This window comes from Lonchura striata, chromosome Z (genome assembly GCF_046129695.1).
Source record: "Lonchura striata isolate bLonStr1 chromosome Z, bLonStr1.mat, whole genome shotgun sequence".
Classification (NCBI taxonomy): domain Eukaryota; kingdom Metazoa; phylum Chordata; class Aves; order Passeriformes; family Estrildidae; genus Lonchura; species Lonchura striata.
In genome coordinates, this window is record NC_134642.1 from 85,507,272 (window position 1) to 85,525,424 (window position 18,153).

At 38.7% G+C, this 18,153-nt stretch overlaps 1 protein-coding gene across 1 annotated transcript in view; it reads right to left on the reverse strand.

The window, feature by feature from the left end:
- The window catches only part of XRCC4 (X-ray repair cross complementing 4), a 141,219-nt gene that overhangs the window by 42,344 nt on the left and 80,722 nt on the right, over window positions 1-18,153 (reverse strand). The window contains exon 7 of the mRNA XM_077790097.1: window positions 11,877-12,024. Within this exon, the coding sequence (XP_077646223.1) occupies window positions 11,877-12,024 (148 nt within the window). The remainder of the gene's footprint in view (window positions 1-11,876; window positions 12,025-18,153) is intronic.

The window sequence follows — 18,153 nt, forward strand, 5'->3', positions numbered from 1 at the left end:
CACACAAGGATTCCCAAACCCATTCCAGGATGCAGTAGGAATTGCTCAGAAGAAACAATCTGATTTTTCTTTTCTTTCTCTTTTCTTCACCTACATTCAGGCAGTCACGTTTTTGCTCCAGGGAACAATGGGGACATTGTTACATGAGAAAACCTACTTTTGTGAGAACATACAATGGAAGAATAATATTTGGAGATGTCAGGTGGTGGCAGGTAAACCTCCACACAGGTGCACCTTTATGCAGGCAGCACCGGGCTCTACCTGGATTCATTTTCTGAATTCCATGTCAAATTGGCTAAGTCTTAACAACTGGGAAGTTTTCTAGATGAAAAGCTCTTGTCAACATGAGTCAGCCAAGAAATATATGTAAAAGCAGAGAACTCAATTACATTTGGAATGTTGGTGCCTTGCTAAGGAACAGCAATTTCAGGTGTGAAAGAAGTTCTGAGGTTAATGATTTGGAAGCCCTGAGACTCAACTTTCTGATGGCAAGGTAATGGCCTTTAAATAAATATCAAGCAAATTCTTAAAAATAAACACTAAATACTACTGAAGACAGTAATGCCTGATTAAAAAAAAAAGTGGAGAAGAGAATTAAAAATATGAATAGATTAGATTCAGGGTGATTCAAGCAATTTGAAAGGCTTGGACAGGACATGCATACTCACCTGTCCAACAGCATCCAAGCCTATTTACTACCTGTCATGTCTGTAATGAACTTTACTAATACAAATTTCCCTCAAATTATATTTTTTCTTTCACGTGCATATTTCTTTTTGGAATAGAAATATGCTTTTTGGTTGATGCATCATGAAACTCCAGTGGTGTCTGAAAATTACATGTGCCACCATATTCAATGTGATCTACCCGTCTGTGGGTCGGTTTTTCAAAGGGACCTCAGCAACAGAAAAGTCAGAAATAACAAATCTGTATTTTTAGTTGGCAAAATGAGAACACGTCAAGAAACAGGAGCCGGTGCAGAGCTGGGAGTGGTGTGAACAAAACCATGAAGAAGGGGAGTGTCTGGCTAATAGTGCCTCAGGGTAACACAAAAATCTGGCTTTTTTTTTCTGTAAATCTAGCTCGAGGAAAGGTTATAACAGCATCAGGAACATCTCAACCTTGCAAGAGAGGATTGTGGTCTTTGGCAGCATCCTGCACCCAGTCATGCTGAGTAAACAGCCTGACGAGCATTCCTCCTCCTGCCCTCAGATGTGATGGTTGATTTGGTGTCAGCTAGAGCAGAAAAGGTGTAAATGCATACCAGGCATGCAGGAGGCCACCAGTTCTGTGCCTCTCAAGTGTTGTGCTGGAGGGCAGAAAGTGGCAAGGCAAACAGGAGCCTGAGAGGTCTCACACCAGAGAGTGGATAAGGACTCAATTGGGGAACACCATATCCCTCTAAAACTGAATTTCACCTCACCCCAAACCCTCACCCAAGCCCTTACAATGCCATCCCTGCTTATTCCAGTGCTTGACATGATTCTCCTAAATCTTCTGCTGTGTTTTTCCCTGTGTTTAGCCATGCCAGCCACCACCTGCCCATGGGCAGAGCTTTGCTGTCCCAAACAATCCCAGGTGCTCCCAGATTTGGGAAAGACAACACTCCAACACTCACCTCAAAAGGAAGTTGCACAAACTTTGTGTATCTGTAAAAAAAAGAAGCTTTGCTCTCCTGCCCTCCTGTTCTTCCCCTTGCTTCTCTCCCTAGCCATCATCACTGGCTTGGGGATACTGGTTTGGACATTTTCTTTGGACATTTTGCTTACACATTACACTCCAGGATGGCTCTTAGTAGCATTGATAAAAAATTTGATGGATTTGCCTCTTTTTAAAACTTTGGAGCTCACAAAGTATTTTGAATCATTTAAAGAGTCAACAGGCAACTCATCACATCCCGACAACATTTTATTTTTATTTGGACATTTTCTGCTTTGTGCCTTCAAGTCTGTTTTTACTTCAACTGAAACACCTATTCAGGTTCTGAGTAGTTTCATCAACACAACTGGGTATAATCTGCTTGGTTTGATTTTTCATTTAACATTTTCAGTCCATGCTGTAGCTACACAGATGTACAACTGGAGAGGAATTTTAATATCAAGATATTCTTTCCTAACGTGGTGTTCCAGAACAGTTTCACACTGTCACAGCATTTGAACAGAAAAATAATTTTGTATTTGTGGCATACAGCAAATCCAGGAGGTTCACTCCTTGGAGAAATGTTTTTCTATTCAGGAGTGAGTTTTAGCTTAAAGGATTTAAGGTTTTCTTTATAATTTGTCAGGATAACTTAATAAAAGTAGAATTTTGTTCAGGTAGTTCAGTACTTACCCAAGGATCAGCTCCAGAGGGACTAAAGCAGTAACTGGATGGTTCACATCCCCAGCAGAAACCAAATGATTTATCACCACTTTACTCCAGTTTTACACTTGTGCAACTTCAATGTTTAGCCAGTTGTGGCAGAACATTGAAGTGATGAGTAATGAACCGTTTTCCTCTCTGAACAAAAAATAACCCCTGTGAAAATATTTTATAGAGTTGCTCAGGAATCTGGGGAGTGGGGAAGATCACAATATGAACTAGGTGTTGATGACAGTTTATTCCTGTAGCCAAATCATAGCTCAGAACCTGGTGATTTTAATTATTACGTGGAAAACCTACCAATACGTTTAAAAAATACAAACAAATAATTATTTTCAGACTCCTTTTAAATTCACTGAACATTCTCTGTGTTCTGATGTCTATAGAAAATCACATCTCTGTGAGCTTCTACAACATAAAACAAATTTATTTCAACCTTTTTATACAATTAGCACCTTTTTCAACAACCCTGTCATAAATTATTTTCTCAAGTTAAATACCTTCTTTATCTTTTCCAGATAAACACAAGGCCAGAGGTACAATTTTTTAACTTAACAGACAGGTCTCTTACTTTGATGTCAAATACTCCTTGGGGGATCTGTGTAAGTGGAATATAAAATATTTATTTCTATGCTCTTGAATAATTAACACCTTTTAAAGAAGCACATGAGAAATCTCATATCTTTCTGGCATGAGAGCTAGAATGAAACTCACCCTCACCAAACAGTGGAATTTTCTTGTACATTTTCCCCACTTCCTCAGTTTTAGTCATTATTACTGTTCTCATTCTAAATATACAAGATGAAACACTGATGCCAGTGGCTACATTGCTGTTAGATTTTAATTTACCTCAGTACTTTGAATCATCAAAACAATTTTGAGAAGAGCCTTTCATTTTATCTCACTTCTATTTAGGATTCATTACAACACTGACTCTGATGCTGATCATTTTTGAAAATTGACCGTTTTCTCTCAGTTTTACACCCAGTCCCCTTATAACAGCTGATATACAGAAAACTGTGAGGAAAACACAAGAATGTAATTAGCTTTCAAATTGCTGGTTGTATGTTCAAGCTTGAGTGATGCAACAGCTACATGACAATTGTTATGAATGGTTTGACAGATGAATAAAGGAATTATTTTAAGTGTTATTAAGCAATCAAGGGAGTGTGTCAGCAATATTCTGTGTTAACAAGGCTCATATTAATCTAATTCTGCACCTCCTGCAGCTTCTAATAAGGACATTTTTATTTATGCTCAAGGAGAGTGAAAGGTAGTCAAATAATTTTAGGAGAGACCTGATTTGTGCAACTCTAATTCTCAAAGTTTTTGGACTGATGCATGAGTATGTGCTCTGTGCCCTGCCACAGATGGCAGAACTCATCAGGAAGGGGTCCTGATTAATGCCACAGGAATTCTGACACAGGCTGACAGAAACAGATGAGTCCCCTCACCCAACCATGGAAGTGCATTTGCTCAGACCGTATGTATTAGTCACAGTGTATAAATTTATGAATATTTATCCACTCCGACCAGATCTGGGGATGCTCTAAATATCTCTGGAAATTCATTGCCATGGATGTCAAGGGCTTGATTTACTGCTTTTGGGGAGATATAGATGCATGGTAAACAGGAAAACAAATGTGCCATCGGTGCCTCTCACCACATTCCCTCTCCTGTCTCTGCTCTCAGACATGTCCAGTGCCACCTCTCAGCCTTTTCTGTGCTCAGACCTCCTCCAAGCCACTCTGAAGCAGCAACAGCATTAAAATAAATTTTCCCCCTTTTTCATCTGGTTTTGCACCAGAATTCAAGCATTCTGGAACAGAAAATCTGTATCCTTTTCAGTGTCAGCAGCATCCTTATGCATCACACACAAGAGGCCTAAAAGGACATAAAATCTGATAAAATATTTCTCATTGGCTGGACCTAGGTCTTCACAATCAACAGTAATCGGTGGAATTAGACAGGTGAAGAAAAGTAGACAATCTAGGCATAGCCATCACTGTAAAGCCACTCCTGAAAAAATAATTCCCAAGCATTTAGTTCTCTGGATTTTAAGCAGAGGATTAAGCTCTTATTTTAGCATAAAGAAATCCAAGAAAGTTTTGCTAAATCTAAATGGTAGCTTTTTAGCTCTGCTTTGCTGAGGTGTGACATTTCTGGGAGGAAAAAAAAATGATAAAAAGTTAAATAAAGAGAAAAGGATGAAGAGAAATAAAAATAGAAAGATTAATAGTTTCACGCAGCAAATCTGAATTTTGTAAAGTGCACTGAACTGGGCAATCACCTCAGCAGAGCAATCAGCATTTGCAAGAGTTTGTGAAATTCTTTCCCAGATCATGAGTCTTGGTGTGTTTCTGTGCACAGGGTTTTCCCCAGCAGGTTTCCTGGGGTCCATTATGATTTAAGGGATTACTGGACTTCCCAGAGAGTTGTGCAATACAGAATATTCCAATTCAATACAGTAAAGAAGACTTAACTTCATGTCCAGTCCAAAGAACAAAGGTATTTGAGGCAGCTTTATGTCATTAATGCAGCCAAGCTCTCCTCTTATTCTCTGCCATGCTATTTTTGACACCAGGGCTGAGGTGTTACCTGGGCTTTCCATCATCCTAATCTCAATCTCCTGCCAACACCTGATCAAAATCTCAGGCCCCTACACTACCTGCTCCTTCCTATTACAAATAATGTGAAAATAATTCTGCCTGAAAAGCTGCTTTGGGAATTTGAGGTTTAATGGCACCATCAAGAGCCCTGTGCAGAAGTGCTCACACAGAAAAGTGCACGTTTGCTCCTGCACCCACATGGATGCAACTGGAATTTCAAATATTGCCTTCTTTGTTGCTTTTAACAGTCTCCTTTTCTTAGTTTCCCACCCTTTACCCTCAAAGGCTGAAAATGTTGGAGCATGGTCTACTTCAAAAGCCAACAGCTGTTCCAGCACTGCTGGTTACCTCAACCACACACAATCTTCCCTCCTTCTTAGTGTAATTTACCTCTGAGGAGAAATTCTTTGGCCTCCCACATTAAAACACCCCATTGAGGTTCTCAGTATTTAACAAAACTAATGCATAATGTGATAAATTAAACTACTCCAACCCACAACCTACCTAAGAGGGGTTTAAAAAAACTCAGGGGAAACACAACTCCAGTTAAAACCTCGGTTGAAAAGGCAGGGGAAAAGCATCAAAAAATTTTATCAGAAAGATAACAGAGGAAGAAGGTATCACTGCCCTTTTTTAAGCTCTTCTCTTGCAATCTCACAGCCTGAAATATGAAATAAATTTTCTGGAAGCGTTTCAGTGAAATGTATTATAGATGAATCATTGGAGACACATATCTCACCAGATTTGTCACAGCAATAAAACCCTGACCTAAGGAACATGCCCTGAGACAGCAGAGGGTAGAGTCCTGTCAGACTTACTGAGTAATAACTCCTCCATCAGCAGTCAATTACTGGGCTATTACCAGTGACAAAAACCTGTGAGATGTGCTCCAAACTGGAGAGCTGAGAGACTTTTCCCAGGAGAAATGGCAACCTCTGAGGTCAGCAGACAATGCTCATTTTTTTCCTGTCTTCACATTATCCCACCCTTCCCTGGGGAGCTGGGAGAAATGGTGATGGTGGATCCCAACTCCTTCCACTCCCCATGGAAAGAAATCACCCCTTGCCACGTGGATGGTGGAAGCCTAATCACTGACTGCTCAGTTAAAAAAAGACACTGCACAGGTAGAACCACCAGGAGAAAAGCAGCTGTGGTTTGGTGCACTTATTTCTGCCTTTTTCATTTCAATAAGGCAGAATTTGAGTTGAATGAAAAATTACTCTAGGTTTTTTGTTACCACTTTTTCCCCCCAAGGATTCATGCCTTATATAGTTTTTGCATTATTATCATGAAAGAAAGAAAGAAAGAAAGAAAGAAAGAAAGAAAGAAAGAAAGAAAGAAAGAAAGAAAGAAAGAAAGAAAGAAAGGAAGAAAAGAAAGACCACAAGCACAAGATAATGCTAAGCATGCATGAATCACAAAGATGCCTTAACTTACTATTTAAATTTTTTGGTGTAATACTCACATTAAAGGATCATATAACCCAACCATCCACTTCTAAGATATTTCTTAGCTTGTTTACATTTCAGCCTGAATGAGTAATCATCAAAAACTTTCTAGACATTGCATTCCATAAATTCATGATGGCAGGAACGAGCTTCTCATTGCTGTACACATTCACTGCAGTGACTGACTGGAAGATCACAGTGACCACAGTGTTTGCCAATCCAGGAAAGTTCCCTCCTATTGTATTCAATAAATGCACTTAGGGGAATACAAAAGTGACATGTCATATGAGCTCTTAAGTACATCTTTCCCTAAAAAGGGATAACTGTGGTGTGAACTTCACACTCCCTCTGGAAGGTTCTGGTCTTATTTTCAGCAGAACCCAATTTTTGCCTGGTTGAACTTTTAAGAGAAGGAGTTGTTGTGTGAGACAGAAAACCCAAAGTCTGGTTTGTCACCCCCTGAGAATGCCAGATTGCAGGGCAGATCTGTGGTTTCTCCTACCTGAGTCACTGGTGGTGGCAGACCACACTTTAAATAAACTTTGCATTAGAGCTCCAAAAATGTGAACCGCAAGCAATGAATTAAACAAATGCAGAGAGAGGATCCCCAGGGAGCCCTGGGCTCACCACAGGCTCCGAGTGCTTTTAACGGGGTGGAAGTTCATCAAAAGAAAGACAAATCCAGCTTATTACAGTATTGGGATGCAATGCTAAAGGAATTCTTTCCAAGTAAATTACATATACCTGCAAAGACTTGAAAAAACCTTTTGAAGATACGGAAAGGGAGGAGAGCATGAACACTAGGCAAAAAAAAAAAAAAAAAAAAAGAAATCTACATTTATCATTAACAAGTAAAAACCATGCAGCAGCTCATTCTACCCACAATTACACACATGACTAAGTTTAATCAGGCCCTGAAGTCAAGAACAAACAATGAGTGTGAGCACCATAACAATCGTGTTTAAAATAAATATTACATTCCCTGCTTGGCCTCTGATGGAGCAAGGGATGGCAAGGCAGGTGGCACAAGTCTCCTCCTGGCAACAACTGGGACCTTCAAACAAACTCTCAGAAACCTGATTACGTTTCTCTGGTTTGCTCAGGTGTTTCTGAGAGCTCCCAAAAAAATACCTTGAACACTTTTAGAGCTCTCTAAAGAAGCAGGGATTATGTGTGAAAAAATAAATCATTTAATTATTGGTGGCAAAGATCCCACTAAGCTGACCTGCATCTCGAAATTTCAGCAAATCCAAAAGCAGGGAGGCAAGGTATCTCTTTCTATCAATTTAAATTTAGGCCTGATTCTGATAGTCACTCCATTTTATCACTCAAGCAAGAGGTATCAAACCAGCAAAAGTAAAATTTCAATTGAAATAAAAAAAGAAGAAAAGGGCGGTAGCAGTGACATCAAATGCGCTAAACCAAACCTATGAAACTGAAATTTTTGGCATGCAGATTAAGCAATAAGTCAGAGTCACAGTGCTCTGTGCAAACAGAGAATTCTTCATTAAAGAAAAAAATAGACAAGAAAAAAAATACACGTTACTTCTCAGTAAGTTGGATTAAGAGTACCTCTTAACACTTGCTTCTAAGAATTATGGATCACTTCTTCTGTAATAACTTCTTTTAAAATTATTTTTCTAGTCGTAGTCTCAGGAGAATCCAGCGTATTTGCATCCATAAGAATGTTTTTCCTGTATTTAAGATGCCTTTCCCCAAACCACTTCTGTAATTGTACATCCACTCAATGGCAGGCATGCATGAAATAGCACAGAAATTATGAATACCCTCGAGCAACAGGAATGGATTATATTTTGAAATATACAGAATAACTTATAGATATTTTGAGCCTTATCCAGCAAAGCCTTTCTCCTAGGAAATACATGTGTGAATGAGAACCATAAAAGATCCTTTATTAGCAAAAAATGAAAGACAGAAATAAAAAGGTTTTGTTTCTCTTAAGTCATTAAAAAACCCCTCAATTTTGATAAATCAAAGTGGAAAGGGGTAAGTTGAACTAGAAATGGAAGCTTTTTGCTGATTTATTTTTATTTTAGTTATAGAGATTCCATCTCTATTCCACTGCAGTCTGTGACTGCAGGTTTTGTTCGATGACTACGCTTCACTTTTAAAATGATTTTAAAAATGTTGCCATCCTCAGTAGGTACTATATGCTTTCAAGTAGGTTCCAGGACTTTTAAAGTGAAAATATTATAGAAACATCCCGTTATTTACAGGATACATGCTGACAGGCCATACAGCTAAGCTTTTATATTAAATGCATATTCCACACAGCTAATAGTTCCATTCACATGCAGCCCCCAAAGAGATTTGGGTAATGCCTCAATAAGCATAACTTCTAACTGTAGATTGGGAATGCTCTTATTATTTTTTTTCTCCTCCAATTATGAAATGCAAATTGTGAAAAGCAGAATTTGCATCTTAACTTGACTTATATATTATCTCTGCCTTGCACCTTATGAAATTGCCAGATATTAAGTTACAGTTAAAGCTGCATCAAGACCATCGTGGTGTACTGGAATCAGAATGATTTTATTTTACTTCCTGGGCTCAATTGTGTTTTGAAAAGTAAGATCTACTTTTTGTCTTTACATATTTTTAAGATGTGTAAATTGAGAGTCATAGGTCAGCTGTTATTAACTAAAAGTAACATCTGTCTGCCCAAAGAAGCATTTCCTTCCACTGGATATCTCTGATTTAAGAACAACCTGCTAGAGAGTTGGATAAACCTCATTCTTGGCAGTTGGCTAACCCACTAATTATTGTAAATTTCTACTTTATCCTTAAACACATCTTTATTTCGGCAAATAATTAAACAGTTCATTTAGTGACCTTGTTCCACAAATCCTAGTTCAGTTCCTTGCTGCTATCATGGCTACTTTCACTAAGCTTAATATTATCCAAAGCACATTGCCAAGTTTCATTAAAAATGTTGATTTAGCCCTTGAATAAATTGCCACAGTAATACTAGATTTCTATATGGATAAATTCAATTCAAGTCCTTTTCCTGCCACTGCACCCACACACAAAGCATGAGAAAGGCAGCACTCCTTTTGCTCCAATTTCTGTGTCAAACAGATTTTTATTTGCATTCTTCTGAGTATTTTTGGTCATATCTACGAATATATTTTCATTCCAAGGAGCAGAGAATTGCCACACAACCAGCCTCAACATCCATAAATCTAAAATATTTGCAGAAATAGTATCCTTTAGGTTTTGATGACTTAGTATTTACTGTAGATGCTCTTGAATTTGAGATAAATGCTTCTTTCTTAGCATACTGTGAAGTCTTATGAGAAGTATATGAAAGTTAAGACAATTTTTGTTAAAAGTTAAGACAACTTATGTGGCAACACTGAAAAACTGCATTTTCAAGAAACAGTCTGAACGGCAAAGGGAAAAGAATACCTTGGGCGCTTTCCTTTGCTTAAAAGGTACTTTTAAGTATTTTTTTTTAGGATTTTGTACCAAGGAGCTCAGGATATAGCAGCTTTGGGTGGTGGTGTTGGGTTTGTGGCAGCCCTTCCCTGGCCTGGAGAGCGCTGGTGATGTCACCAGAAATTCCACGTGGGAAACAGCCCTAAAAAAGCTCTATTTGATACAGCAAGACCTGTGGGAGAAGGGTTTTTTGTGTGACTTGGCCTCGAAGCATTTCCATTTGTATTTACATTAAGGAGCCAGCCCTGGCTGCAGGTCTGAGCAGGAGAGCCCAGGAAGGAGGGAGGATTCCTTGGTGCATTTGCAGACGTGATCACGAAACCAGATCAAATCTGGCACTTGATCCCAGAACATGCCCCCCATCTCCCTGTTTGTGATGGAGCACTTCCAGAGGTGAAGGAATTTCCAAGTTAATTTCCACCCCTTTGCTTGGATAAATAAGTTTTAAATTTTTTTTTAATTTTTTTTTTTTTTTTTTAGCTCAGTGACACAATACTGGAAAACATTTTGGGCAGGACCCCAACGTGCTGTCAGCTTAAGACAAAGCCCTTTGCAGCACCAAGGATCTGGCATTCCATCAGCACAAATTACTGGAGTAATTACAAATTACTCCGTAGAAAAAACACCTTTATTTGTGAACTGGATCACAGCACTAATTCTACATCTCCCCACTTTTGACAGGCTGATGAGAAGTGAAAATTATTAGCCAAGCAAATTGACTGAAAACCTGATTAGCAGCTGGCAAAAGACTCCAGGTGAAGTTCAGAAACTTCAGTTGAGAAAAATAACCAGCAAAGTGGAAATTATTTCAGTTCAGCTTTTGTAAGGTTTCAGGTAAACAGGGATATTTCCTATCTTCCTATCTAATCCAAGAATTGCCACATGAAGTGCAAAAAAGGAAAATGGAGATAGAGACTGATAGAATGGATGTCCCATATGTCCACTCTCAAATTATAACTAATTATATTGAAGCCAATAAGAAGAGCCACTCTTTAGATTCAGCCCTGACTCAATCTGTAAGCAGAGCAGAAATTCTTTGCACGTATGAAAATCATAATGCTGCTCTGTTTCTGCTAAAATTTGCCTTATTTCAAAGAATTAAAACAAAAATATCACTTCTTAGTTGTCCCCCTACACACAGGACTCAGAAATTCATAAACAGACAACTACTCAGTCCAAGGCCTCTGTATATTTGCAATACATTGCCTCCATAGGTTTCCCTTCAACAATCAGTATTAAATAAAATGAACCCAAATTTCAGACAAACACAGGCAGGTTGTCAAAATCCAAATTTGACCAAATCCAAACTGACCAAATACAGAAAAGAGCAAAAAAGCAAGGTCTGACATATTTCTACACCATCCTAAAAAAATGCAGTTTCTTAACTAATAAAACAGGGTTGTAAATGCAAACATTTCTAGCTGGCGTCAAACCACAACTTTTACGTCAAAATGAGATAATTGTCCTGCTGATTTAAACAGAAATCTTTGCTAATCATGGGAAATGTCTTTGTAATCTACTTGTGTCCATGGCTGTTTAAAGAGTTAACAATCTATGGACTATTGCAGATAAAAATGGAAAAGATGTATTTCCAAATGTAATGTGCCATATATTTAGGAAAAGAAACCTGTTTTTTTTAAGAAACACTACCAATTCCATCAGAGCTCTAAGGGAACTTTATGCACACCTATAAGCACCTCCCAGAAAACATGGAAACACTTCCAGAAGTTGAAATGGACACAAGAAAAATACTTTGTGTTGTAAGAGCAGACTATTTTTTCTGCCTGGAGACTTCATGTTCAGAAAAAAGAAAAATCTATCAAAGATGGAATTGAGACATAATTTCTTTGCACTGGAATCCCGAAGGCAGAATCTCAGGGTGGTGAGATTGGAACCTCCTCAACCAGGGGTTGTCCATACCAAGCTGGGTTTGGAGTCCCATGACCCCAGTGAGGTCTGTGAGCATAAAAACATTTCAGTACATTTAAAACCTGCTTACTTTTCCTGGGCTGGCTGCTCTGCCTCGTAATTAGCCACTTTAGCTCCTGTGCCTGCAGGTTTTGCTGTCCTTTGCCTTCGTTTTCTCCTGGGAGCTGGGTCCACGATGTCTGGGCTGCCCAGCAGGGAGGAATCCCTTCGTTCCAGAGCTGCCAAGAGGAAAAGCAACCAAGGTCAACAGAAATCTAACATTTGAAGAGTTTCAAGACAACCCTTACAATATTTATTTTCTGCATCTTTCCCATGAAAATCTCTATAGTCCCAAGATGGCCTCAGGACTGGGAGAAGTTTGTGACATAAAGGCAAGTTAAAAAACACTGAATTTAGACCAGAAGATAATTTTCCCTCTGTGCCTCTGTAGCCAGCAGAGAGAAAGACCAGCAATCTTAAACTGCACAATCTGTCTGGATTTTCACTGCCTGCTTTGCTGAAGCTGAGTGAAGCAGGCTCTGTCCAGGTTCATCTACCTATTTAAATTACCACGTAAATTCATAAAATATGCTTTATCTACACTTAAACAACAAACCCCTCTCCACTTTCACAATTACCTACTAAAAACTCAAATGTCAAGATGAGCATATCATTCCTCAAGCAAAAATCCTCCATAAAAAAAAAAAAAACAAACTATTAATGCATTCAGAAGTTATGCAGACATTTTAATTCCAGCTATCAACATCCTGCAGTGTATTTTCATTTGGTATGCCTGCTTTCAAAATGAAATCGTAAATTACCTATAATTTTCAAGACAACGATATCCAGAACAGCACAAATTTCAGCTGGAATATATTCAATAATAATGTGGTGATTGAGGCTGAAGCTATTAGGGTAACTTCCCTGTTTATTACGTTTCTGTGCATTTTAGGGTGATTTAATCCTCACGTGGATGAAAGATGCCATAATTTGAGATTCAACACAAACGTTTTTCACAGAATGTAAGTAACGAGTCTTTTTCCCCCCTTCCTTTCACAATTGTTATCCACGTGTACTGAAAATGAAGCTGGGCGGTAACACACAGCCCACAAGTGGCATTTTCACCATTTCTCAAAGAAACATCTGTTTCTGGCCAAGAACACTGATAAATTAGTCAGAGGCTCTCTAGAGCCTCTGCCCTCAGTGAAGCACATACTTAACATTTAATAGTATTAAATATTCACCAGCATGCACTACAATACATCACAGACTTGCAGATAGTTGCAGGGTGACAACAGGTAAAAAACAAGTTCCAAAGCCCAGCACAGACAAGACACGTTCCTACAATAAATGCTGAGAAGGGTTAGATGACACCCTAAGTCTCCATACTTAACTTTAACCAGATAGGCATACTTCTCCACTATTAAATGCTGAAAATATACTTATGATAGTTACTCTATGCCTGTCTGGGTCAGTGTGTCAAATTTGCACAAAGACTATTTTATATATTTAGACATCACTAGTCAAAGTTGGCCTCTTCATAATGAATGCACACAGAACAGTTTGCTGTCAAGAACCCAACAAACTAGAATAATTTTACTATCATAACTCCTATCCCTCCTTTCTGCTGTTCTCCTCCCACACTCTCTTTTTCAGCCAAAAAGTAGATCCAGAGGTGAACCTCATGTACAAAACCTATATTTTCCTAGCATCATAAAAAATTTCTCTCTGTTTTCACCTGTGCAACGTACACTGGTGAACACAGCCCTCGTGCTCAGAAGTTTTTTGCTGGTTAGACACATAACTCTTCTCTGAAATTAATTTTAAAAGTACTTTATTTTCTTCTGTTTCTAAAAAATTAATTTATTTTAATTATACCAAAAGAAAGGCTTAAAGATTGAATTCAGGCAGGCCAGAATTCAATCTCACAAATAACAGCAGATTGGCTTATGGGTAAGGGTTGATGACCACAGGCTTGAGGATTTATTTTTGGTGTTTGTTTCTCTCCTCTAAGCTAAAACTCTCAGAATTGCTGAAAAAAAGATGGAATACACTTGACTCCCACAGTACCATGCATCACCACTGGACTTTAAACACACACCCACTACTGCTACCCAAAAATAATTCCCATTAATGAATTCATTTATAGCCCTTGACTAAAAGCCAAAGAAAGCTTCAGCAAAATATTATTCATTACTCAATGTAAAAATCTTTTTAAAAAAATGAGACACAGTCTTAGGCACAAGCCTAGCTTTTCATCCTGAAAATATTTTCTGTCCAAATTTAAGCAATGTTTTAAGGAAGGAAAGTTCCTTGACTCCTCATGAAATTAAATTTCTCACTTTTATATTATGTAATTCAATATGAATGATTGTTATACCTTTGAGAGGAATGGTAGCAATTTAAACACAGAAAAGACTCCTGCTGGATGAAAAACAGTAATTAAACCTCCCACACCAAACATTGATTAAGAAAAGAAAATATTTCCAACAGATAACATATTTTCTGCAGGTGAGTAACTTCAAGAAACAAGATGGATAAGAGAGCAAGAAGGGGATCATGGTTCAAGTACTAGAAGAATATTTGTGCCCAAGAGATTAAAGGCTTTAAATAAAAACTCTGTGATGGTTGGAGGGTTTTTTGTTGTTTGGGGGGTTCTTTTTTGTAATTTCAAAGGGTGATATTATTTGGTGGGTTGAAGGAGCTTTCCAATAGGGTATTCTAAGATAAAACTGAAAATTAAAAATAGCTGTCATTGGTTTGGAAGAGACAGACTGAAATTAAATCAATGCAGCCCCACAATACTGGGGACCTGGAAACAGAAGATGCCTTTAATACAGAAAAATGTCAGGACTCATAAGATGTTTGGAAATACAGCATAAGGATCTCTGAAATGACAGAAATTAATTTCTGCAGCGTAGATAGAGGCAGGCAGTCCTGTTAGATTCTACAATACACTTTTGCATTACTTTATTCTTATATACAGAAGTCAATTGTTTAAAAAGAAATACCTTCCAATCCGTCATATTCACCTTTCAGTGTGAAAGAAACAACTCTGTGCATCCTCATTTGTGTATACCATCACCTCTAATGAAAAACCCTACAGCTTTGACTTGCCTAATTATTCCTGACCATGTCACTGAGAAAACAGGATCCAGATCCTCTCAGTGCAGCAATAAAGGGCTAAAATCAGCACCAAAAGCTTAGTTTTGCCATAAAAAATATAAACAGGGACCAAAGCAAGCAAAAAGCAAGCAGAAGTTTTCCAAAACTGAGGACTTTGTTTGCCTGCAATGACCTAACTTCACACAGATAACTTCACAACAGCCCAAAATACACAACCTTGAGGTCCAAATTATGAATGATGGACCACAAGCAAGAAAAAAAGCTGCAATTCATCAGATTTTACCTACAGGAAGCTCAGTCACAGACGTTACTTCTCCTCACCTTGCTGTTATATAGTCAAGATGAAACAAAGGATTAAATGGATTCAAAGAACATTCACATTTTCAGCTGGTACCAGTAAATGAAATGTATTTAGTTTGATCAAAATAAAGTTACAGTTATTTAAAAAAAAAAAAAAAAAAGAAAAAAGAAAAGAAAAGCCTTGCACAGATTGTTATAGAAGAGGAAATATTTTTAAAGGACACAGGCATTTATCCTGAAGAAAAGCATTTATTTAAAATTATCTTCCTGGAGATTTCATCAACAGCAGCACAGGGTTCCGACAATTTTAATTTCTCTTCTGAATAAAAATTCAGTTTTTTCATCAAGTAGTAAAGACTTAGGAAAATTTGTTCAGATGTTCAGATATTGACACTATTGTAGTCCCCCTAAATTCCTCCAGAGCCCTCCTGCTAGCAGAGCAGAACTCCCTGGTTGAATTCTGCCCAACTCCAGGGAGCACGTGTTGCTCCATGGAATTAATCATCTGGACTTCCAAGTTCTGCTCCTTAGTGAAGCTGATGATTTAAGGTAAAATCAGCACCAGTGTTAGACAAAATGGGCTGAGAGGCATCTGGAGAGCACCAGGAGTGCCTGTGAGAGCTGTCCCCGGGCTGCCAGAGGAAGGGGAAAGCAGGGAGGGAGCAGAACTCCTCACTTCAATCCCTGACTGCAGTGTAACTCCAGCAGTTCCGTGGCTCCTCAATCCCAGCATAATTCCCCAGGGATCACCGTGGCTGATGGTAATTAGCATCTCTCTGACAGTCTCAGCAGAGCCTCCTAAATGGATGGGTATGGAAATTAACACATCCCCGGGATGCAGAGGCAATATCTGCAAAGCAGGATTAAGTCATTCCTGACAGGCAGCTGAGGAAGCACCATTCCCACCACACTGAAGTTACCCCATGTGCACAGATCCTGGCATTTTTCATGAGAAATTGGTTTATTTAGATCACTCAGAGATATTAAACACTGGTGTTTACAGTCCATGCATCTGTGGCAGTGAAAGCAACAGGAATATGTCACTATGCCATTCCCCCTTCCCTTTGTCCTGCCCTACTGTATATTTAATTCTTTGTATAAATTTGGGTTTGCTGTACCATAATCCCCCGGGGCCAAGAGGCAATTGAGACCAAGGTTCCATAAATTCTCTGTCAGCTGGTTATTAACATTTATTTTTACAAAGGATATCTCCATGGGAAGTGTTTATGAAGACACATTTTAAAACAACTCCAGCAAGAAGTTTAGTTCTAGCCATACAAAATTTATAAATTGTATTCAGCTCAGTAAGGAAGTTTACATTTCACTCTTCTAGGGTGTATTACCACTGAGTTTTCTATTTACAAAGTCTATTCTTTTCCTGACATCACCCTTTTCTAAAAGCTGTTTAAATACAACACTTTTATTAAAAAAACCAAAAAAACCCCAAAAAACAACAACAACAACAACAAAAACCAAACAGAAAAACAGAAACCAAATAATGAACCCCACACAAAACACCCTCATTTCAAACCTGCAGGAAAAAGAACCAAGTTATGATAAAATCTGTTTGCCATGCAGTTTCCTTCTCAATGCTTATTTATTTAGGATAATTCAGGTGCTCATCTGTTGCCATCTCACATTGTCTTGAAATTACACTGGAAAAAAAATTAGGGTAAATTGACACGCAAATAAATTTGGCCAGGAAGCACGAAAAAGTCTCTTTCCATCTATCAAAACACACGAGGATAAAAAAAGAATGCATTTTACACAAATCCAAGAGATTCTGAGGGAGCTCATTAATTTTAATCATCAAAACTATGATCTGTAATAGAAATCCCTCTTTTACAAAATACAAGAGAAATTTCAATGAACCACATAATCAGATGAGAGATATTAATTTTCAATAATCCACATCAATGTGTTTTGCCAAAAATACTTCAGTATTTTAATTCTAAAAAAAAAATCGTGCTTACAAGCATTGCTAAAGGTTATGATTTCCCCTGAAAATACTACAAATTTATAATGTCTCTAGCCCGTGAAAGTTAGTACCTTCCTCAGAGCACAAAGGGAAACCTTTGGGATGTGCTCAGATCTTCCCTGATGTGTATCAGGCAGGAAACATTTTGAAATTTCAATTTGGACATCTAAAAATCTCCTAACAATTATGAAGGTTGTTTTCCCTGCTTTATTTTCCATGGGTGCTTGACAGAGGCAGCACCACAGCTGGTGGCTCGGATGCTCTGGTGCATTTAGGCTTGGCCAGAGGCTGTTTGGGGACAAGTTTTAGGCTGCTCAGCAACAGCTTTTCAACAACCCACTGCAATCTCTGATTTACTGCATGAACCTTTTCTCCCTCTCTGGCCCTCGAATCTACTCCAACCTCTGAATTAAGGCTAATTTTCTACACACCACGGCTGGATGAGCTGTCATCCAGCACACAATCACATCCAAACTCAGGCATCAGCACCAAAAAGGTCGTGGTTTGAAAAGGTTTGGATGAGCTCAGTGTCCCGGGTGTGACTTGTTTGCTGGAGTCATCCTCTGGGCTCCCGGGATGTCCCGTTTGGATCATCTGTACCACCCAGGGTGGAGGTAGGAGGCTTCTGGACATAACTCCCAGGAGGCATGAAGCACCATGCAGGTTGAGTAAACAAAACAACAAAGCAGGCAGACAGAAGAGCTGAAATCATGAGGCCACTTTGGGAAAGATTTCTGGGCTGTGATGTCTCAATTCAACGTGAGGTAGTGGAGCCCAGAGTAATTTCTCACCAGGCTCGTAAAGCATAAACCTCGTGCCTGGAATTCCATCATTTTTTGCTCTGCTTGGATTTTCTGGTGTCTGAGCTGATGTGGCTCAGCCCACCCAGCAGATCCTGACCCTGGCACCAGCAGTGATGGGGCTTTCACTGATCACCTCTGAAGTTACTCCACATGCCAGAGAT